This window comes from Hevea brasiliensis, chromosome 14 (assembly GCF_030052815.1).
Source record: "Hevea brasiliensis isolate MT/VB/25A 57/8 chromosome 14, ASM3005281v1, whole genome shotgun sequence".
NCBI classification, from domain to species: Eukaryota; Viridiplantae; Streptophyta; class Magnoliopsida; order Malpighiales; family Euphorbiaceae; genus Hevea; species Hevea brasiliensis.
In genome coordinates, this window is record NC_079506.1 from 45,086,417 (window position 1) to 45,110,711 (window position 24,295).

The following is a 24,295-nucleotide window of genomic DNA, read 5'->3' on the forward strand; positions in this document are numbered from 1 at the left end:
AGACCTTAGCCGTCGACCGGCCGTTTCGACTCCGATCAACATCGCCAGCGTCGCCACAACCCTCCTGAGGTTTGGCTCTCAGATCTTATTTCGGTATTTGCTTGATTTGTGATTTTGAGTTATTTTGCTGCTGTAAGCACTTTGGATTAGCTTTTCGGTTAGTTTTCTCTGTCTCAACAAATGGCAGACAATAAGAATGTTATTTCTGATGTGATTCCGGTGATGACTAAGATCACGGAACACAAACTTAATGGTTTGAATTACCTGGAGTGGAGTAAGACTGTTAGAGTCTATTTGCGTAGCATTGATAAAGATTATCACCTTACTAAAGATCCACCTACGGATGATACATGACAAACTTGGCTAAGGGAGGATGCTCGATTGTTTTTGCAGCTTCGAAACTCGATTCACAGTGAGGTAATTAGTTTAATTAATCACTGTGAATTTGTTAAGGAATTGATGGATTACTTAGATTTTTTGTATTTTGGTAAAGGGAATATCTCCCGTATTTATGATGTTTGTAAGGCATTCTACCGTGCTGAGAAAGAGGATAAGTCTCTCACGGCTTATTTTATGGATTTTAAACGGGTATATGAGAAACTTAATGTATTGTTGCCCTTTAATCCTGATGTGAAAGTTCAACAAACCCAACGGGAGCAACTGGCTGTTATGAGTTTTCTTGCAGACCTTCCTTCAGAGTATGAGACTACTAAATCTCAGATTCTCTCCAGTTCTGAGATTTTCTCTTTGCATGAAACTTTTACACGGATCCTTCGTACAGAGAGTACCCAATCTTCACAGCCTGCAAGTAGTGCTCTTATTAGCCGTAATCCAAATGGACAACAGGGTAATAGAAGAGGAAGTAAAGGAGGAATTACAGGCAACAGAAGTAATCAGCGTAATGGAGAGGCTAGTTCTAATCAGGACTCGAGAGGAGTCATCTGTTATTATTGCCATGAGCCTGGCCATACAAAATATAATTGTCCGCAACTTCGAAGGAAAAATCAACGATCACAGTTGGCAAATATGGCAGCAGAGGATTCTACAATATCTTCCTCTGAGAAAACTATTTTGGTATCTGCAGAAGATTTTGCACAGTTTTCCCAGTATCAGGCATCTCTAAAGCCTACCAGTTCCCCTGTCACTGCAATCGCTGAGTCAGGTAAATCCACTACATGTCTTGTGTCTTCCTCATCCAAATGGGTTATTGATTCTGGTGCGACAGATCACATGACAGGTAATTCTAGTCCTCTATCTACTTTTCAGTCTAATCTCAATTCCTCTACTGTTACTTTAGCTGATGGTTCTACTTCTTGTGTCAAGGGTTGTAGAACTGCGAATCCGACTTCGTCAATTTCTTTGTCATCTGTTTTGTGTCTACCAAAATTCTCTTCTAATCTACTTTCTGTTAGTAAACTCACTCGTACCTTAAATTGTTCTGTTTCCTTTTTTCCTGACCAGTATTTATTTCAGGATCTTACGACGAAGCAGATTATTGGTAGAGGATGTGAGTCAGGTGGTCTCTACATTCTAGAAAATCATGCACTGCGATCGCTTGTTTGCTCCAGTACCTTAACACCTCCTGAAGCTCATTGTAGATTTGGTCATCCTTCTTTGTCTACCATGAAGAAGCTATGTCCTCATTTTCAGTCTTTATCAGTACTAGAATGTGAGTCGTGTCAGTTTGCAAAACATCATCGTTTGCCTTCTGTGTCTAGAGTCAATAAACGGGCTTCATCCTCTTTTGAGTTAGTTCATTCTGATGTTTAGGGTCCTTGTTCTATTACTTCTAAAACTGGATTTCGTTATTTTGTTACTTTTGTTGATGATTACTCTCATGTTACTTGGTTATATTTAATGAAAAATCGTTCTGAGTTGTTTTCTATCTTTTGTGCCTTTTGTAATGAAATCAAAACTCAATTTAATATTTCTGTGCGCATATTAAGAAGTGACAAATGCCAAAGAATACTTTTCAGCACAATTTCAGTCTTATATGACACAAAATAGCATTCTTCATCAATCTTCCTGTGTGGATACCCCATCCCAAAATGGCGTGGTCGAAAGAAAAATCGGCATCTTCTTGAGATAACTCATGCTCTTCTTTTTCAGATGAAAGCTCCTAAACACTTTTAGGCGGATGCAGTTTCTACGGCATGTTTTTTTATCAATCGTATGCCGTCTTCTGTCCTTAATGGGGATATTCCTTATACTGCTTTGTTTCCTACAAAATCTTTGTTCCCTGTTGAACCCTGTATTTTTTGTTGTACCTGCTTTGTGCGTTATGTTCATCCACAGGTTACTAAATTGGATCCAAAGTCTCTCAAATGTGTCTTCCTTGGGTACTCTCGGCTACAAAAAGGGTACCGTTATTTCTCTCCTACTCTTAATCGTTATCTTGTTTCTGCAGATGTCACATTTTTTTAGTCCACTCCATTTTTTCCTCAATCATCTGTATATGAGAGTCAGGGGGAGGAGGATGATCTCTTAATATATACTGTCCAACCAATGTCTAGTCCTTTCTCACAGCCTGTTCCTTCTGTCTCTAGACCTACTTGACCTCCCGTTGTTCATGTTTATTCCAGGAAATTGGAGATTCCTGACCTAGATCCTCCACCAGCTACTTCTTTGCGAAATCCAGTACCTCATACTGATCATGATTCTGATCTAGACTTACCAATTGCTCTTCGTAAAGGTAAACATTCATGTACTTACCCTATCTCTTCTTTTGTTTCTTATAATCAATTGTCTTCTTGTTCTCGGTATTTTGTTACTTCTTTAGACTCTATTCCTATCCCTAATACTGTTGGTGAGGCACTGTCTCATCCTGGCTGGTGTGATGCCATGAAAGAGAAAATGAAGGCTTTAGATGCTAATGGTACATGGGAACTGTTGCCTTTGCCCACTGGTAAGAAAACTATTGGTTGCAAATGGGTATTTACAGTAAAGGTAAATCCTGATGGTTATGTGGCTAGGTTAAAAGCACGCCTTGTAGCAAAAGGATATGCTCAGACATATGGGGTTGATTACTCTGACACTTTTTCTCCTTTAGCTAAACTTACTTTTATTCGCTTGTTTATCTCTTTAGCAGCTACATATAATTGGCCCCTGCATCAATTGGATATCAAGAATGCTTTCGTTCATGGTGATCTTCAGGAGGAGGTGTATATGGAGCAACCACCTGGGTTTGTTGCTCAGGGGAAGTTGGGTAAAGTTTGTAGGCTTCGGAAGTCTTTTTATGGCTTGAAACAAAGTCCTAGGGCATGGTTTGGGAGATTCAGTGAAGCAGTACAGGAATTTGGTATGCAAAAGAGTAAGTGTGATCACTCAGTATTTTATAGGCAATCTGAGGCTGGTCTAATCCTCCTGGTAGTCTATGTGGATGACATTGTCATCACTGGGAGTGACTCTGCAGGTATTTCATCTCTTAAAACCTTCCTCCAAACCCAGTTTCAGACCAAAGACTTGGGATTGTTAAAGTATTTCTTGGGTATCGAAGTTATGAGAAGTAAGAAGGGTATTTTCTTGTCTCAAAGAAAATATATCCTCGATCTATTGACAGAGACAGGAAAATTAGGTGCTAAGCCTTTTAGTGCACCAATGACTCCAACTTTACAACTGTTAGCAGGGGATAGTGAGTTGTTTGAAGATCCAGAGAAATACAGGAGATTGATAGGAAAATTGAACTACCTTACAGTCACTCATCCTGACATTACTTATGCCGTTAGTGTGGTAAGTCAGTTTATGTCTTCCCCAACTGTTGCTCATTGAGAAGCCTTGGAACAAATCTTGTGTTATCTGAAGGGCGCTCCAGGAAGAGGTTTGCTATATGGTAATCATGGGCATTTGAATATTGAATGTTTTTCAGATGCCGACTGGGCTGGATCTAAGGTTGACAGGAGGTCAACTACTGGATATTGCGTTTTTGTTGGAGGAAATTTGGTGTCTTGGAGAAGTAAGAAGCAGAGTGTAGTTTCTCAATCTAGTACTGAATCCGAATACAGAGCCATGGCACAATCAATATGTGAGGTAACGTGGATACTTCAATTACTAGATGAGACAGGTTTTAAGACCTCCCTGCCTGCGAAATTGTGGTGTGATAATCAAGCTGCTCTCCATATTGCTTCTAATCCGGTGTTTCATGAGCGGACCAAACATATTGAGATTGATTGTCACTTTATTCGTGAAAAGATTCAACAACAGATAATCTCAACAGGACACATCAAAACTGGAGAGCAGTTAGGAGATATTTTCACAAAAGCTCTGAATGGAGCTAGAATTGACTACATTTGTAATAAGTTGGGCATGATTAACATCTATGCTCCAACTTGAGGGGGAGTGTTATAGAAAGTCAATCACTATATTATTACTCTGTATATTCTGTATTCTGTATTCCTATTTAGGATTTATTATTTAGGATTTCTTCCTAATTAGTAGAACACAATTATAGGAATCAATTGTATATATATACCCATGTACAGATTAATTGATATTAAGGAGAATCATCTCTTTCTACAACCAATTAGCAGATATCCTAACAAAATCTCTCAAAGGCTCTCGGATTGAATATATTTGTAACAAGCTTGGAGCATATGATTTGTATGCTCCAGCTTGAGAGGGAGTGTTAAGATATGTACCATATATAGCTAGGATATGTGTATCTGTAGTGATTGTGTGAATATATTTAGGTGCTAGAATCGTAGCTATAATTACGTATTTGATTAGGATTGTATTTCCTATTTAATTGTCCTGTACATATTATAAATTGACACCATTGGCTTGAAGGAATAATCAAACTCTTCAATCATTCTCAATATTCTTCTTCTATTCTATTTTCTCACAACTCTAAACGATTTTGAGTTAAATCCTCGGAACTGTGTAATGCTTCTAGGTCATGTTGTACTGCGTTCCTCTAAGTCAATTTAGGTCTACCCCTTCTTTTCTTTCTATCCTCTCACCCAATGTGTTCTACTTGTCTAACTGGAGCCTCCGTATGTCTACGCTTCACATGACCAAACCCTCCTCAATCTCCCTTCTCTCAACTTATCCTCAATTGGCACCACTCCTACATTTTCCCTAATACTCTCATTACGGACTTTATCTAGTTTAGTATAACCACTCATCCACCTTAACATTCTCATCTCCACAACTCTCATCTTAGACACATACGGCTCCTTCATTGCCCAACACTCACTAACATATAACATGGCTGGTCGTATGGCTATACGGTAAAATTTTCCTTTCAACTTATTGGGAATCTTGCAATCACATAAAACTCCCGTAGCACGTATCCACTTCAATCATCCAGCTTTAATCCTATGACTAACATCCTCCTCACATCCCCCATCTACTAGAAGGATTGAGCCGAGATATTTAAAGTGATTACTTTGGGGTAATACCACTCCATCCAAACTCACTCCATCCAAACTAACTCCTTCCCTATCACCAGTTCAGCCTTCACTGAACTTGTAATGCATGTATTCTGTTTTTGTTCTACTTAACTTAAAACCCTTTGACTCTAGTGTACTTTTCCAAAGCTCTAGCTTTTTATTGACTCCTCGCGTCTCATCTATTAGAACTACATCATCCGCAAATATCATGCACCAAGAAATACTCTCTTGTATATGTTTCGTCAATTCATCTATAACTAATATAAAAAGATAAGGGCTCACAGCTGAACCTTGGTGTAATCCAACTGATATAGGAAAATCTCTTGTGTGCCCTTCCACTGTACGCATAATAGTAGTTGCTCCTTCATACATATCTTTCAACACTTGTATGTACCTAATAGATATTCTCTTTTGTTCTAACACTCTCCATAAGACATCTCTTGAAACAAAATCATAAGCCTTCTCTAAATCGATAAAAACCATATGTAGATCTTTCTTTACATCTCTATACTTCTCCATCAAACTTCTAATGAGAAAGATCGCTTCCATAGTCAAATGATTAGGCATGAAGCCAAATTGATCGAGAGAGATAGAAAGTGTCATGACGTAGTCGATGTTCCACAAATCTCTCCCACAACTTCATAGTATGGCTCATAAGTTTAATTCCCCTATAGTTTGAGCAACTCTATATGTCTTCCTTATTTTTAAAAATAGATACTAAAATACTCCTCCTCCATTCATCAGGCATTTTCTTTGAGTTAAGAATCTTATTAAATAATTTAGTTAACCATGCCACTCCACATCTCCCAAACACTTCCACACTTCAATTGGTATTCCATTGGGTCCACAGGCTTTAGCCACTTTCATTCTCTTAAGTGCTTCCTTTACTTCTGAATGACATTTCTTTTCTCTCCTCCTTGCTAATCTATAAATATCTTTCTCCACTTCTTTAATTTCAAGTTTCTCATATAACTTTTCAAAGGCCTGTGCTCTTGCTTGACTAACAGCCTTTTTCGCCTCTTTCTTTACCATCTTGTACTGTTCATAAGCCTCATTATTATCACACTTAGGTAATTTCTTATACCATTCCCTCTTTCTCTTCACTTCCTTTTGTACTTCCTCATTCTACCACCATCTCTGTTTTGAGGGTGGTCTACATCCTCTAGACTCTCCAAGTACTTTTCTAGCTAATTCTCTAATCTTTGATGCCATCTGTATCCACATACCATTGGCCTCCACATCCAGCTTTCATGCTTCAAACTCGAAAAACTCATTTTTGAACTTCACTTGCTTTACTCCTTTAAACTCTCACCACTTTGTTCAAGCTACAATATTTCTTCTAGCCTTACTTGAATTGTTCCTAAACTTGACATCCAAGACCACTAACCAATGTTGACTTGTTAAAGCCTCTCCCAGAATAACCTTGCAATTCTTGCATATAGCTCTATTTGTCTTCTTGGTTAAGAGGAAGTTAATTTGGCTTTTATGTTGTCTACTTTTGAAAGTTACTAAATGCGAATTCTTTTTTATAAAGTAGCTGTTTGCTAGTATTAGGTCGTACACTATGGCAAAATCTATGATGCTTTTCCCCACCTCATTTCAGCTACCAAAACTAGAACCTCAATGAACATTCTCATAACTTGCCTATCACTTCCTATATGTTCAATCAAATCTCCATCGATAAGAACATTCTCCTCATTCGGTATGTTTTGCATTAGATCATCCATATCTTCCCAAAACCTTTATTTACTTTCACTATCTAGTGCTATTTGTGGGACATAAGCACTAACTACATTTATTGTTTTTCCTTCTAGTACTAGCTTTACTATTATAATTCTATCTCCTACTCTTTTCACAGCTATTACGGCATCTTTCAATATCCTGTCTATGATCATGCTCACTTCGTTTTTGCTCCTCTCATTTCCGGTAAACTACAATTTGTATCCTGAATTACCCACTTCTTTACTTTTCTCTCCTACCCATTTAGTCTCATGAATGCAAGCAATATTCACCCTTCTCTTTTCTAAGATATCCACAAGCTCCATTAATTTTCCTGTAAGTGATCTAACATTCCAAGTACCAACCATGATTCTTCTCCTATCATGTTCCTTCCTAATTGATCTCCTCCTATGATATCTTCTATTATTCTCTATGCCTATCTTATGTTCTGTTCCACTGACTATTCTACTATTTGTTCTATAGACTAACTTCTTTACCCACACCCGTTCAGGATGTGAGAATCCTTGCTCATTTAACACTACATCAAGGCTTTCAGTAAGCGCTCTACACCCTTGCATATTTCTCACTACACCCGGGCTCCGATGTAGCGTGTCGTAAGTAGAGGACGCCCCAACGTTTATATCGTAAGAATCCATATCATAAGGTGCGACAAAATTTTTATGCTGGTTGTCACCTACCGCAACCCTCCTCCTTTATCGAGGCTTGGAACCGGCTAAGCACAAACTATTTAGGTGGAGTTCTCACAGTTCAAGAAAGAAAAAGAAAATTCTCTCCTCCAAGAAACTACAAAAATTCTCTCAATCTCAAGCTCTAGCAATGCCATTAATCACATCACATGCCATCCCTTCTCAGCTTCTTATTCCTCTCCAAGGAGTCTCTCCTCTAAGGCCTCAAGACCTAGCAAAACCCCAACTTTTGTGTCCTTAAGTCTCACTACATGCTCCACCTCTTCTTTTTCCATGACCTGGATAGCTTCCAGCAACCAAACAAGCAGACATATTTTTGCAATTTGAGAGAGAGAGAGAGAGAGAGAGAGAGACGCAGCTTAAGCGAGATAAAGTACCAGCGTTATGTGTAGGAGATTTTTCCCAACAAGACATGCAAATTGAAGCTTCATAAAAAAAAAAAAAAAAAAAAAAAAAAAAAAAAAAGGAAAGGAGAAAACAATCTAAAGTTAACCACCAAATGATTCGAATTTGTCTTCCAAGCAGTAATTACAATTCCTTTCAGAGTAGATGCAGCAATTCTGGCCACGACTTACTGCAGCGAACGATTGCTCTCCTTGATGAGGTTCAGTACCATCATGGCCAAGCACAGGGAGCTCAACTCAAGCTCGGTTGAGCCATTAGCATTGTCCTTGTGGAAATGCATTGGAGCTTAAAGGGCCGCTTAAGATGCAATTTCACCACTGGCTATACTGCCTCCAACCTAATGGCTCTTCAAGGGTATGTGAAGAATCGATTGGCAGGATCTTCATTTGAAAAGGCATGATCAGCGCAATCAAGAAACTGTCCTCTTTGCTCTCCCTCTCTCTGTTTCTTTCTGCAAATTATATTGCTCTCTAGGTGTTTGCATTTTATGCTTGAATGAGATTCATTTTGCTTAATGACCATTCCAAAGTGGAAATTTGTGAGTTCAAATTTCTAAAAACAAGTTTTTTGTTCGCGAAAAAAGATAGGGAGAGTTGGTGTCATTTTTTGCAAAAAGCGAGAGGAAATGAAAGAGAGGGTTAGCTAATGTATTTTCTTCTATAAGTGTGCCATTTGTCTTGTTATAATTGGACTAAATTTGAATTATTTACTGTTCACTCACACAAATGGGCATGTATTCGTGCTCCATGCTGATAAAGCAAAATTGTGCTCAATTGTTATGAAATTTGCAAGTTCAGGAGTTTAATAGGTTTCTCGAAAAGTTCAAGGGTATGATGGATTAAAGCAAACAGGTTTTGGGGTGAAATAATGTATTTGGCCTAAGATATTTGTTGGCCATATAATTGATGTTGTAACGAGGTAACACCTCTAGTCATCTACAACATAATTGTAATTCAAACTAAATCTGGATGACAGACCTCGTAAAGTTCAATCTCTTGATCAGAACTAAAGCCAGCTATTTCATTTAGCCTTGTCAATATCTCCAATGGCTTGCCACTCCCCTTCACAAACAGCCACCCAACACACCTGTCATCACAGAAGGTCAGCTAACTACATTCTCATAAAGTAAGAGAACCTGTAAATTAAGATTACCGTAGTTCCTCTTTAAAAGGGTCATAAAGTTTAAAGAAAAGAAGAATGTCATCTTTAGTCTTCTCTGGTGGAGGGATTGGCCTCAAATCCTGGATTATCATGGTGAAAAGATATAAAGGATGTGCCAAATAAAATCCATCAATGTCCATCTGGAAAGCCATAGGAAAAGATGACTATGGTATACATAATCAACAATACCTGTCCAATTTCTACTTCCAAAAACAACTTCAGCTCAGCATTATTCGCTTTGTTGGAAACCTCCCTTAATTGTCCAACCTGCAATGGATTTTTACTGTTACAAACAAGAAAATAGGCAAACAAACATAGACGCGCAAGACAGCTACAACCAGCACATCTTCACACATAGGCATAAAGCGTATAATGCCTATATTTAGACCAGTACAAAGCACATCAAAAAAAAAAATAAAAAAAAAAATAAATCCCTGCATGCAAAAATGTTGGAAAGCATTTCACAATAAACAAGCCTGAAAATTGCGAGTTGCACAACTATATTTAAATTCCATCCCAGTTGCAGAAAAATAAGTAAAAAAAATCTATCATAACATATACATTCATTAAAATAATTATAAAATTAACCATAATATATTGTTTACCTTTTAAAATTATTCTAAAAACGCCAATATTAAAAATTCTCCTCTCCCAATACTAAAAAAATTAGTCTTATATTAAAGAAAATAACAATTCATATTTTAATTTTTAACACTTTTTAAAAAAATTTATAGTAACTTAACACAGCAAATAAGACTTATAGTCATTCATTCATCAAAAATATCTTTTTAAAAAAAAAAAGTAAAAATAACAAAATAATGATAAATAAATAGAAATTAGTTAAACAATAAAATTAAAGTTAAAACTAACTAAAACCATTAATTAAAAAGTTGGTTGTATTATATTATTTTATTTTAATTTTTTAAACTATCATTTTGTTGGTTATTTTTTTAAGTTTTAAAAGTTTTTAATTTGATAAAAAAAAATCCCCTTATAGATTGAATATATACATTTTTTTTTACTTTGCTTTGTGAACACTTTATTATTTCTTTCATAATTTTTCTTCTTTTGATCTGTGAAATATCAATTTTAATACTAATAATGTACAACAGTATCCTAATTTTCAGTACTTTCTAAAAAATAATAATTCGTTTAATAGCATAATGTTTTTTAATTAATTTTCAAGTGCAATAACAACTCCACTGCTCTTAAATACATCACTTGAGGATATCTTAAAATACATCACTCATGCAAAATAATATATAGTCACTAGATATTTCTAAGTTTTTCATCTAAACAACTCTTTAAAATTGGATATCTTCTACCAACTGACTACAAGAATTCACTTTACACTAAAATATCCATGTTTGATAAAAGATATCCTAACATGGGTAAAGCACTTTCACCCTGCAATTAGTTGTGAAAAATCTAATATGAACTTGAAAAATAGGTAAGCCTAGCATGCAGACACTTGTATTGGATGCCCATACCCAATTCCAACCAAGATAGTACAATAATGTGTTATACCACACAAAATGCCACAGCAAAAAGACGGACAATAAATATGTACTAACAGATTGTGCTTCCTCCTGAGGAGTCAACGGTCGATTTGGGCGATATGTATGGTTTTGGCGCTTCGCCCACAACCAAAACCGTTGAAATTGCACTGGTATACCAAACTCTTTAGCAACTTCCTCCTGCAAAGAACTTGGTGATTAGAAAATATCATAGATAACAAAGGCCCAAAAAGATGCATGCAAAATACACATATATAAAAACAAAATAAAATAGAAGACATAACAGCAAATGTAGAAACATGCCTTCATAGTTTTAGTTCTTTTCCATTTTGAGGGATTGTGATTATATCTATCCTTTTTGTAGATGACATATCCATCATTATCACTAGTATCATTTTCACTACTATTGTTAAAATTATAGTTACATAGAATCTATGTGGTGTAAAAAAACTCATTGTATAAAACCAAATATTTTATTCATAATATTTGTATATTGCATGTGCTTAGCAGGCAAGGCAGTCAAAAGCAAAATGCGCACTCAAGGCAATGGATCCTCTTATTGCACGTACACTTGAGGCATATATATATAAAAAAAAAAAAAAAGAGGAGGATCAACCGAGCAAATGGAGGCACAAATTCTAACGTTCTAGAGTTTGGCAATTTAGCAGGACCTGCAAAATTTAATAAAATGCATACATACCCATTATCAGTACAGTACAAAAATCAAAGACTTTTTTAAACGAAGTCTCATGTTAATAAGCTTTGTCATATTTTTCTTCTACGTGAATATTGATGGTCAGATTACAAGGTAGTAAGACAAAAGGAGGGTATAGAGACAGAGAGGTCAACAGATTTTAAGGCTTTCAATGCCTTTTTTCACAGATATTTTACTTTGAGTTGGAATTCATACTATCATAAGTAACAATTGCAGCAGACATATTGCACCATAAAAAAGTACATGAAATCAGCATAACAGCCTGGACTGAAAAAGAGAGAGAGAGAGAGAGAGAGAGAGAGAGAAGAAAGGGGGTAGGCAACAGAGGTACAGATGTACATTGTCCTAGTGCCGAATGGATCTTCAATTTCTTTAACCCTAATGTCTGCTAGATTTTTTTTTTTTTTAGGTTTTTACTTAGTTTAACACTAGCAGCTCATTCATTAAGCGGGGATCTAACCATTTCTATACAATCATGATTTTAGCTCCAAATTATTTAAAAATTATTTTCTTAAATTTTCATAATGCTTTACAAAAAAATTTTGATTGAAGATTTGTTCATCGTTCTTTTTGTGACTTGCCACAATGACCAAAACCATTGCTTAAAATCCTACCTTGCACCTAGTCTCTCTAACATGCAAGGGCAAAGCCAGAAAATTTTGCTTGAGGAATTCAAACATAATATTATTTTTAAAATAAAATTATATATCCAATGATTAATTTGCTAAATTGTGAGAAGCGGTTTTTTTAGACCAAAAAACGTAAATCAAACTTAAATATGTTAAAACTCATCATTTAAACATGTTAAACTCATTAAAAGAAATTATAAATTAATCATTAATGAACTCATTATTAATCTTATATATATAATTAATCATTTAGTATTTATTTAAGTATATGATGATCAATTAAATATGTAATTTCATTTAATAAATTACATCATATAATAGTAAAAGATAATAGTGATCACTAATTGACTTTGGGTTTGGAGTTCCAAAAGGCAAAGAACACACCCATGGCGTGCTTCAGACTTCCAGCAGTCCAAAACACACCAAGGGTGCATTCCACAGGGCACAACAGAGGCAGAAATTCGAGTTTCCCTCTGTGGCAGCATGTCGAGATGTGTTTTGAAGTGTATTTTCAGCAGTCCTAAGCAATCCTAAGTAGTTCCTACTTGTTTCAGGAAAGTTTCTACTTGTTTTGGACGAGTTTTAGTTGCCAAAATTAGCTTGTTTGATTTTTCAAATTCAATTAGGATTAGTTGATTAAGTTTCCTACTCCTACTAGGATTAGTTATTTTCTCATTTTATCTAGTTTTCGTATTGTATTTTAGTTTATCTAAACTTCCTAAATAGTATGATTAATTTTCTGATTAGGTTTAGGAGATCAAAACTCTATAAATAGCCCATATATTCCAAGTATTTTCAGATTTTGAGTTTTGATTAATAAAATTCTGCAGAATTATTCTCTCAAACGCATTGTGCGTTGTGTGAGTGTGTATCTTGAGCTTCAAGCTGTGTCAATAATCATAATTATGTGAATAAATTTAAAAAAATAATAATAACCTTATCTTAAACAATTGATGTTAAAACAATCTTGGAGATCAAATTTATATCTCTTAAATTTTACCTAATGAAAGCTAAAAACTTAGGAATTCTTTAAGAGGAAACAAAATGTAAAACTATATTTTTTAGTTTATTATTGCTGTCCTGTATATAGAATGTGAAAGAATATAAAAGTTTAAATGTGATATTATTTTCATTAATTAATTTTAAGTGCGAGCATTTGGTTAATTCAGTTTTAAATCGATCCAAATAAATTAAAATTAAATTTTAAAAATTATAAAAGTGAAATGATATTGAGACATATAAAACAGAAAAATTAAATTTGTACATGAAATATCCATGCATGATCCTCGAGCACCTCACTTAGAAGCTGTTTTCCACATTTTGAGGTATCTACATCTACTCCAAACAAAAGACTTCTTTTTCCAAAGCATGGTAATCTCCAGATAAAAGCCTTTACAAATGCATATTAGGTTAAATCTCTTGATGATAGGAGGTCAACATCATGTTATTGCACCTTCGTTAGTAGTAACCTAGTTACTTGAAGAAGCAAAAAAAAAAATGTGACAACTAGATCAAGTGCAAAAACAAAATATAGGGCTATGGCACAAGACATCTATGAGCTATTGTGGTTGTGGAAGTTGATGGACGAGTTGAGTTTGTCAGAGACTAATAGTTTATCTTTATTTTTGTGACAACAAAGCTGCTATTAATATTGTCCACATTCCAGTTCAACATGATAGAACCAAGCACATAGAGATTGATCAGCACTTAATAAAGGAGAACATTGTAGATGGTTCATTGACTGTGACTTATGTGACTTCAAAGGAGAAATTGGCTAACGTATTTACAAAGGGTCTAAGCAGCAAAGTATTCCACACTTTAATTTGTGTTAAAGGAAGTCAATTATATAATTATGTAAATAATATTCTTTCTTAATTAGTTAGCTAATTAGTTAGCATAATTAGTGGGATATCACTCCAATTAGAATACTTAATTATAGGATCCTTTGTATATAAATACCTTGTATCTCATTTAATAAAATACACAGAAAAATATTCACTTCATGGTATCAAAGCTTTGTTGGAAAAAAAAATTTTTTTGAGAAAACTATCAGAATCTTTACCGTGGAGTTAGGTCACCATCTCAAGGTGACATTTAAGTCTCACCGCCAACCCAGGAAGGAAGATCCCTTGTCGGCGACCTCACCTAGAAAATCCAGTCACCAGAAGACCGACGAGTGAGGCTCGTGCGCTGGTACAAGCTCCTGCTGCCGTCCCACTCGCCAGCACATGGAGGCGCATCCGACGTCCTCTGCCACTCCAATTGCTCTTGACGGCATTGCCTTGGGTGTATATTGCATCCCTATTAGTTGTTTTGCCATAGGTTGCCTTTGTGGAGGTGATTTGTCTTGGTCCACCTACTGTTAGGTATATTTCTGACTTCTGTTACACTGAGCTACTTTAAAATTGTGTCTTGAGGCGTGTTTGCTCTGTGTTTATTGGTTTGAGAAAGGAGATTTCTGTGATTTGTTGCTGTGAATTTTTTTCTTTTAATGGCGCAAAGTAGAAGTGTAATAGCTGATGTGATTCCTGTGATGACTTAAATCACGAAACACAAACTTAATAGTTCTAATTATCTGGATTGGAGTAAGACGGTTCGGGTCTATTTGCGGAGTATCAATAAGGATTATCATCTCACCCAAAATCCACCTACTGATGATACAAAGCAAACTTGGATGACGGAGGATGCTCATTTGTTCTAGCAAATTCAAAATTCCATTAACAGTGAGGTAATTAGCTTAATTAATCACTGTGAGTTTATTAAAGAATTAATGGATTATTTAGAATTCTTATATTCGGGTAAAGGAAATATCTTTCATATTTATGAGGTATGTAAGGTAGTTTATTGTGCAGAGAAACAAGATAAGTCCCTCACAGCCTATTTTATGGATTTTAAAAGGATCTATAAGGAACTTAATGTTTTAATGCCGTTTAGTCCAGATGTGAAAGTTCAGCAAGCTCAACGAGAACAAATGGCTGTCGTGAGTTTTTTGGCAGGTCTTCCCCCAGAGTTTGAGACTGCTAAATCCCAAATTCTTTCTGATTCTAAAATTTCATCTCTGCATGATACTTTCTCAAGAGTACTTTGTACTGAAGCTCCCCAATTCTCCCAATCTGTTAATAGTGCTCTTGTAAGTCGTACTCACAGTGGCAGGCAAACTCATAAAGGAGGCAGTAAAGGAGGGTATAGTGACAATAGGGGTAACCAACGTAATGGGGAGGTTGCCCCTAATCGTCACTCAGGAGGAATTGAATGTTACTATTGCCATGAGCCAAGTCATACAAAAAGGTATTGTCCGAAACTTTAGAATAAGAATCCACGATCTCAGATGGCCAATATAGTAGTTAATGACTCTTCAGTAGCTCCTTCTGAGAAAGCAATTTTAGCATCCGCTGAAGAATATGCACAATTCTCACAGTATCAGGCCTCTCTAAAGTCCTCTAGTTCCCCAGTCATTGCAATAGCTGAGTGAGGTTAATCTACTGCATGCCTTGTCTCCTCCAAATGGGTCATTGATTATGGTGCTACAGACTACATGACAAGTAATTCTAACATTTTGTCTACATTTCAACCTCATCATCCGTCATCATCTGTTGTTTTAGCCGATGGGTCCACGTCTTGTGTCATTGGTTCTGGCATTGCAAATCTCACACCATCCATTTCTGTATCATCTGTTTTGTGTCTACTCAAATTCGCCTTTAATTTACTTTCTATTAGTAAACGTACTCGAGTCTTAAATTGTAGTCTCATTTTTTTTCTGATTATTGTTTGTTATAGGATCTTACGACGAAGCAGATTATTGGTAGAGGATATGAGTTTGAAGGCCTCTACGTTCTTGACAAACAGGTGCCAAGATCTCTTGTGTTCCATTATTTTAACACCCATTGAAGTCCATTGTCGATTGGGATATCCATCTTTATCTGTCTTAAAAAAGTTATGTCCACAGTTTCAGTCTTTGTCAATTTTAGATTGTAAGTCCTGTCAATTTCCCAAACATCATCGTTTGCCTAAAGTGTCTCGAGTCAATAAACAGACTTCGTCCCCTTTTGAGTTAGTTCATTTTGATGTATGAGGTCCATGTCCTGTTATTTCAAACTCTGGATTCAAGTATTTTGTTACATTTGTTGATGATTATTCTCGTGTTACTTGGTTATTTTTAATGAAGAAACGTTCGAAATTGTTTTCTATTTTTTGTGCTTTTTGTACTGAGATTCAAAATCAATTTAATACGTCTATGCGTATATTGAGAAGTGATAATGTTAAGGAATATCTTTCTGCCAATTTTCAAACCTATATGTCACAAAAAGGTATTCTTCATCAGACATCTTGTGTTGATACTCCATCCCATAATAGGGTTGCTGAAAGAAAAAATAGACATCTCCTTGAGGTAGCACGAGCACACCTTTTTCAAATAAAGGTTCATAAACAGTTTTGGGCTGATGCAGTTTCTACAACTTGTTTCCTGATTAATCATATGCCATCATCTATCCTTAACGGTGACATTCCTTGCACCATTTTGTTTCCTTCTAAATCTTTATTTCCTATTGAACCTCGTATATTTGATAGTACTTGTTTTGTGTGAGATGTTCGTCCACAGGTTACTAAACTAGATCCCAAGTCTCTTAGGTGTCTCTTCCTTGGATATTCTCGACTTCAAAAAGGGTACAGATGTTTTTCTCCAACCCTTAATCGTTATATTGTGTCTGTTGATGTTACCTTTTTTGAATCTACTCCATTCTTTCCTCCTTCCCCTATTTATGAGAGTCCGGGGGAGGAAGATGATCTCTTAGTCTATTCTGTCCATCCAGTGTCAAGTCCTCAGCCAGGTCCTCAGAATTCTCCTGCACCAGAATCAGCTCAACCCCCTCGTCCATCTGTTGTTCATGTTTATTCTAGGAGATTGGAGACTCTTGACGCAGATCCTCCACCAGCTTCTTCTTCAGAAGATCTAGTTCCATCCACTGCTCCTCAATCTGACTTAGATCTTCCCATTGCTCTTCGCAAAGATAAACATTAATGTACTTATCCTATCTCTTCCTTTGTATGTTATGATCACTTGTCTCCTTCATCTTGTTGTTTTATCAGTTCTCTAGATACTATTTCTATTTAAAATTGTTGCTGAGGCATTGTCCCATCCTGACTGGTGTGTTGCAATGAAAGAAGAAATGGTGGCTTTAGATACTAATGGTACTTGAGAATTGGTGAATCTGCCCCCGGATAAGAAAGCCATTGGATGTAAATGGGTTTTTACAGTCAAAGTGAATCCCGATGGTACTGTGGCTCGTCTCAAGGCTCGCCTTGTTGCTAAAGGATATGCTCAAACTTATAAAACTGATTACTACCACTCTCTCCTGTTGCTAAACTAGCTTCTGTTCGCTTGTTTATTTCTTTGACAGCTAGATATGATTGGTCTTTACATCCGTTAGATATTAAAAATGTTTTTCTTCATGATGATCTCCAAGAGGAAGTTTATATGGAGCAACCCCAAGTTTTGTTGCACAAGGGGAGTTAGGCAAAGTTTGCAAGCTCTGAAAATCCTTTTATGGCTTGAAACAGAGTCCTAGAGTTTGGTTTGGCAGATTCAGTGAGGTAGTTCAACAATTTGATATAAAAAAGAGCAAGTTCGATCATTCGGTGTTTCATAGACATTCTAAAGCTGGACTAATCTTACTTATAGTATATGTTGATGATATTGTTATTACTGAAAATGACTCTGCAGGCATTTCATCACTTACGTCATTCCTTCAAACTCAGTTTCAAACCAAAGATTTGAGTTTGTTGAAATATTTCTTAGGCATTGAAGTTTCAAGGTGTAAGAAAGGCATCTTCTTATCTCAGAGGAAGGATGTCCTTGATTTATTAGCGAAAACAAGAAAAATAGGAGCCAAACCATGCAGTGCACCAATGACTCTAAATCATCAACTCACAGTAGGAGATGGTGAACTATTTGAGGACCCTAAGATGTATAGGAGATTAGTTCGCAAGCTTAATTATCTCACAGTGACTGTCTAAATATTGCATATGCAGTTACTGTTATAAGTTAATTTATGTCCTCTCCTACTGTTAACCATTGGGAAGCTTTACGGCAAATTTTATGTTACTTGACGGGTGCTCCAGGTCGTGGTCTCTTATATAGCAACCATGGGCATTTAAATATTGAGTGTTTTTCAGATGCAGATTGGGTAGGTTCAAAGATTGATAGGAGATCTATTATAGAATATTGTATCTTTGTTGGAGGAAACTTAGTGTCTTGGAGAAGTAAGCAACAGACTGTAGTTTCTCGTTCGAGTGCTAAATCAGAATATCGAGCTATGGCCCAAGCTGTGTGTGAAATAATGTGGACACGTCAGTTATTGGAAGAAGTGGGTTTTGAGGCCTCATCTCCTGCCAAACTATGGTGTGAGAATTAAGCCGCTCTCCATATTGCCTCAAATCTAGTGTTTCATGAGTGTACTAAGCATGTTGAAATTGATTCACTTTCTTCGAGAAAAGATTCAACAGAAGATCATCTCAACAAGGCATGTCAAAACTGGAGGAGCAGTTAGGAGATATCTTCACAAAGGCTTTGAATAGGGCTCGGGTTGACTACATTTGTGATAAGTTGGACATAATTAATATCTATGCTCCAACTTGAGAGGGAGTATTATAGGAATTCAATCCTATAATTATATAAATAATATTCTTTCTTAATTAGTTAGCTAATTAGTTAGCATAATTAGTAGGATATCACCCCAATTAGAATACTTAATTATAGGATCCTTTGTATATAAATACCCTGTATCTCATTCAATAAAATATACAAAAAAATATTCACTTTAATTTGTAAGTTGGCACGTGTAATATTCATGAACTAGCTTGTGGGAGAGTGTTGGAATTCCATGATTTTAGGAATACGGTTTATTAGGCATTAATTGTATCTTCCTATTATAATTAGCTCCTTGTAATTAGCTTCCTATTTAGGTCTAGGTCTTTGAACATAAATAGAAGCCTTATATATCATTTTTTATCATCAAGAAATACACATAAAATTCTCTCAAATATCAGTGTCATTCAATGTAATGTATATTTAATCTTTTAAAAATAAAATTTTTATTAATTGATTTTTTTTACTAAAATGATGGGAAATAAGTGGTTTGAATATTTCAAATCAAATATAACATAATGAAACAATGTAATTATTTTTGGCAAAGCCAATATCTAAAATAAAATAATTTCTTTACAACTGCATATATACATTTAACAATTTTAGGGTAAAGGGGATCAAGGCTCCACCTTGTCTCCCCTTCCTCCGCCCTTCCTCACATGGCATGTAATTGAATGCAAAAAGGCCTATACTATGCTTTCGTAAGATGTCATGCTAGGGATGGCAACAGGGCAAGAATCAGGTTTGAAATAGCATAACACAAAATGGGGCCATGGAATTGGAAAGAAGTAAACTGAATGTAGCCAAATCAGCTGCAGCTATTGTAAACGCTTCATTTGGAAAAAAAAATATATATATATTTCTTTCGCAAGAAAATAATTCAATTTAATTCTCACACGATCGTATTTTTTTTCTGCATGATTTCTATTTTTTTAAAATGAAATTTTTTTTTAAGTTAAAAAGAATTAATTCTTTCACCTATTAGATTTCCAAACATGAGAATTGACAAAAAAGAAAACAATTGAATAGAATTCTTATAAAATTCTAGTTCCCAAACAGGGGGAAAATGTTTTTGCAAAAATAGAAAATAACTCAAACCAACATTAAATGAAGAACATAACCAAATATCTAATGATCTCATATATTTAACAATTTCAAGTATTGAAAATTTCAAAAATATAGTTTTTCACAAAAGTAACTTGAAGAATATATTCATATATATACACACACATGAGAAGATTGTAACGGTATAAAATCAAAGCCTACCATTATCAGTAGTGATTCAGTATTAGTCTTGTTGCTGACCAACATGTTACACCATATGACCCACAAAAGGTCCTAATCTTTAAAAATTTATATTAGATGACTTTCTTCAAAATTTAACTCACACAACTAGGTTATCTGCCAAAGAATATTAAATTACACTAACATGTTTTATAAAATCACACAAGCATTTGATTGCATCTGATTGTGCAAATAAGATGCATATTTATTGACAATTAGGAGTGCAACAAGGCAATAATGAAGTAATAAACAATATTGGCTGTATTAATGACAAAAAAAATCAAACTACAGGATTTCAATCCACTTTATTGCAAATCAATTGTAAGCGACTAGGTAAATGAAAATTTAGTAATGCACTTATAAATCTTCCCAATTAGGATTAAATGTTGGATATATTAGTTAGTCTTGTATTAGATATTGTTTTGTAAGGCATAAATGTTGGCTTAGTAATGTCCAAGAAGTGAAAGAGCTTGATCCAATTAGAAAAAGCAAGGCATCTCCAAATTATGGAACGAAGAGCACCAGCATGGAAGGAAAGAGAAAGAAAAGAGATACCTTGAAAAGATTAAAGGGCATCTGTTTCTGGATATGGAAACTACGAACTTTGGCATGATCCACAAGATCAAAATATATATCTTTCCCAATCTGTTCAAATAGATCCTCACTGCAGGCAACCTAAAAGCACATGATAAATAAATAAATAATCGATTGAAGTTCCATGAGAGACATTTTATTATCATGCCAATGACAAACAATGATGTGCCAGTTCATGTGAATGAGTGTACATACACAGGTGGCAATAGGTTGCAACTGCTTTTCTCCCCCTCTGTGCATGAGTATTGGGTGGGGCAAGAGGGGTATAAGGATAAAATTTTGAAAGTTGTTACCTTTATGATAGTATACAAGTGGGCCTCAGCTTTTTCCTTTCTCTTTTGTTCTTTTTCTTCCTGCTCTTTCTTCAACCTTATCTGAAAATGGATATTAGAAATGAAAAGTGAAACATTGCTAAACAATAGAATATTGAAAATACAAATTGATTAAAATCATCATCATCATAATCTCACCCGGAGGTGTTCTGCAATGTCCTTCTCATCGACATTACAGATTATCTTTTCCTTGTCACTTTCACATATATATACAAGCATGTAGGCATTTGAATATTTTGTAAACTTAAAGGGAGAGTTGTTGAAGCCGGGATTTGCTTGTGGTAACTGCCATACAAAAGCTAAATTAAAACACATTTAAAATCAAATAAAAGCTAACAAGTAATGCTTAAATATCTTACCTCTTCCTCACCACCATACTGCTCCTCTAGCGCCCTTTTCATATCTTCCTTTGTTACCCGCTCATCATCAAACTTAAACCTACATGCACAAATCCAAATGAACAGCAAATTACAAAAAAGAGATGCAGCCAAGACATATCATGAATACAAAAGTTAAATTAAAAGAGCTTCCAAACAAGAATAAGCAAGAGCTACTTGAGACAGGTACTCAAGAGAATGCCCAAAAATTCAAGTTCAAGAACACTAGTAAGTTAGTAACATGAATGAGTAATTGACTGTCTGAAAAACATGAAGGGAAGAGGGCAATGACAAACAGTAACATAACAGTCATCCAACAACACTGAACAAAACAAATCGAGAATGCTATAAAAGATATTGGAATAGCTTATAAATGCTCATTTCAACAACAGAATTAGATTTTTTTTTTTTTTCAACTGAAAAAACAGAATTAGATAAATAGTTTAACATAAATGCTTCAAATAAAACAAAAATTAAAAAATAATAATGCATCATTGAAACTAGAAAAACTCGGGGGAAGACAAAGCATACCATTGATCCGAGAGAGTTGGCCGAATATAAGCATAATAATGCATGTAGAAAGAGATGATTCTCATTGATTTCAATTAATCTGTACATGGGTATATATATACAATTGATTCCTATAATTGTGTTCTACTAATTAGGAAGAAATCCTAAATAAGAAATCCTAAATAGGAATACAGAATACAAAATATACAGAGAAATAATATAGTGATTGACTTTCCATAACATAGTGATTGACTTTCCATAACACTCCCCCTCAAGTTGGAGCATAGATGTTAATCATGCCCAACTTGTTACAAATGTAGTCAATTCTAGCTCCATTCAGAGCTTTTGTGAAAATATCTCCTAACTGCTCTCCAGTTTTGATGTGTCCTGTTGAGATGATCTGTTGTTGAATCTTTTCACGAATAAAGTGACAATCAATCTCAATATGTTTGGTCCGCTCATGAAACACCGGATTAGAAGCAATATGAAGAGCAGCTTGATTATCACACCACAATTTCGCAGGCAGGGAGGTCTTAAAACCTGTCTCATCTAGTAATTGAAGTATCCACATTACCTCACATACTGATTGTGCCATGGCTCTGTATTCGGATTCAGCACTAGATCGAGAAACTACACTCTGCTTCTTGCTTCTCCAAGACACCAAATTTCCTCCAATAAAAACACAATATCCAGTAGTTGACCTCCTGTCAACCTTAGATCCAGCCCAGTCGGCATCTGAAAAACATTCAACATTCAAATGCCCATGATTACCATATAGCAAACCTCTTCCTGGAGCGCCCTTCAGATAACACAAGATTTGTTCCAAGGCTTCCCAATGAGCAACAGTTGGGGAAGACATAAACTGACTTACCACACTAACGGCATAAGCAATGTCAGGACGAGTGACTGTAAGGTAGTTCAATTTTCCTACCAATCTCCTGTATCTCTCTGGATCTTCAAACAACTCACTATCCCCTGCTAACAGTTGTAAAGTTGGAGTCATTGGTGCACTACAAGGCTTAGCACCTAATTTTCCTGTCTCTGTCAATAGATCGAGGACATATTTTCTTTGAGACAAGAAAATACCTTTCTTACTTCTCATAACTTCGATACCCAAGAAATACTTTAACAATCCCAAGTCTTTTGTCTGAAACTGAGTTTGGAGGAAGGTTTTAAGAGATGAAATACCTGCAGAGTTACTCCCAGTGATGACAATGTCATTCACATAGACTACTAAAAGAATTAGACCAGCCTCAGATTGCCTATAAAATACTGAGTGATCATACTTACTCTTTTGCATACCAAATTCATGTACTGCTTCACTGAATCTCCCAAACCATGCCCTAGGATTTTGTTTCAAGCCATAAAGAGACTTCCGAAGCCTACAAACTGTACCCAACTCCCCCTGAGCAACAAACCCAGGTGGTTACTCCATATGCACCTCCTCCTGAAGATCACCATGAAGGAAAGCATTCTTGATATCCAATTGATACAGGGGCCAATCATATGTAGCTGCTAAAGAGATAAACAAGCGAATAGAAGTAAGTTTAGCTGCAGGAGAAAAAGTATCAGAGTAATCAACCCCATATGTCTGAGCATATCCTTTTGCTACAAGGCGTGCTTTTAACCTAGCCACAGAACCATCAGGATTTACCTTTACTGTATATACCCATTTGCAACCAATAGCTTTCTTACCAGTGGGCAAAGGCAATAGTTCCCATGTACCATTAGCATCTAAAGCCTCCATTTCCTCTTTCATAGCATCACACGGCCAGATGAGACAAAGGCCTCATTAATGATTAGGGATAGGAATAGAGTCTAAAGAAGTAACAAAACACCGAGAACAAGAAGACAATTGATTATAAGAAACAAAAGAAGAGATAGGGTAAGTACATGAACGTTTACCTTTACGAAGAACAATGGGTAAGTCTAGATCAGAATCATGATCAGTATGAGGTACAGGATCTCCCAACGAAGTAGCTGGTGGAGGATCTGAGTCAGGAATCTCTAATCTCCTGGAATAAACATGAACAACGGGAGGTCGAGTAGGTCTAGAGACAGAAGGAACAGGCTGTGGGAGAGGACTAGACATTGGTTGAACAGTATATATTAAGAGATCATCCTCCACCTCCTAACTCTCATACACAGATGATGGAGGAAAAAAATGGAGTGGACTCAAAAAATGTGACATCTGCAGAAACAAGATAACGATTAAGAGTAGGAGAGAAACAACGGTACCCTTTTTGGAGTCGGGAGTACCCAAGGAAGACACATTTGAGAGATTTTGGATCCAATTTAGTAACCTGTGGACGAAC

At 35.7% G+C, this 24,295-nt stretch overlaps 1 protein-coding gene across 4 annotated transcripts in view; it reads right to left on the bottom strand.

The window, feature by feature from the left end:
* The window catches only part of LOC110653621 (ubiquitin C-terminal hydrolase 12-like), a 76,466-nt gene that overhangs the window by 22,846 nt on the left and 29,325 nt on the right, over window positions 1–24,295 (bottom strand). For all 4 annotated transcript variants that reach the window (XM_058134829.1, XM_058134827.1, XM_058134828.1 and 1 more), the window contains exons 12-20: window positions 22,002–22,043; window positions 21,453–21,531; window positions 21,232–21,378; window positions 21,055–21,135; window positions 20,723–20,842; window positions 10,954–11,076; window positions 9,569–9,646; window positions 9,371–9,459; window positions 9,196–9,304 (exon numbers count right to left, since the gene is read on the bottom strand). In XM_058134829.1, the coding sequence (XP_057990812.1) occupies window positions 9,196–9,304; window positions 9,371–9,459; window positions 9,569–9,646; window positions 10,954–11,076; window positions 20,723–20,842; window positions 21,055–21,135; window positions 21,232–21,378; window positions 21,453–21,531; window positions 22,002–22,043 (868 nt within the window). The remainder of the gene's footprint in view (window positions 1–9,195; window positions 9,305–9,370; window positions 9,460–9,568; window positions 9,647–10,953; window positions 11,077–20,722; window positions 20,843–21,054; window positions 21,136–21,231; window positions 21,379–21,452; window positions 21,532–22,001; window positions 22,044–24,295) is intronic.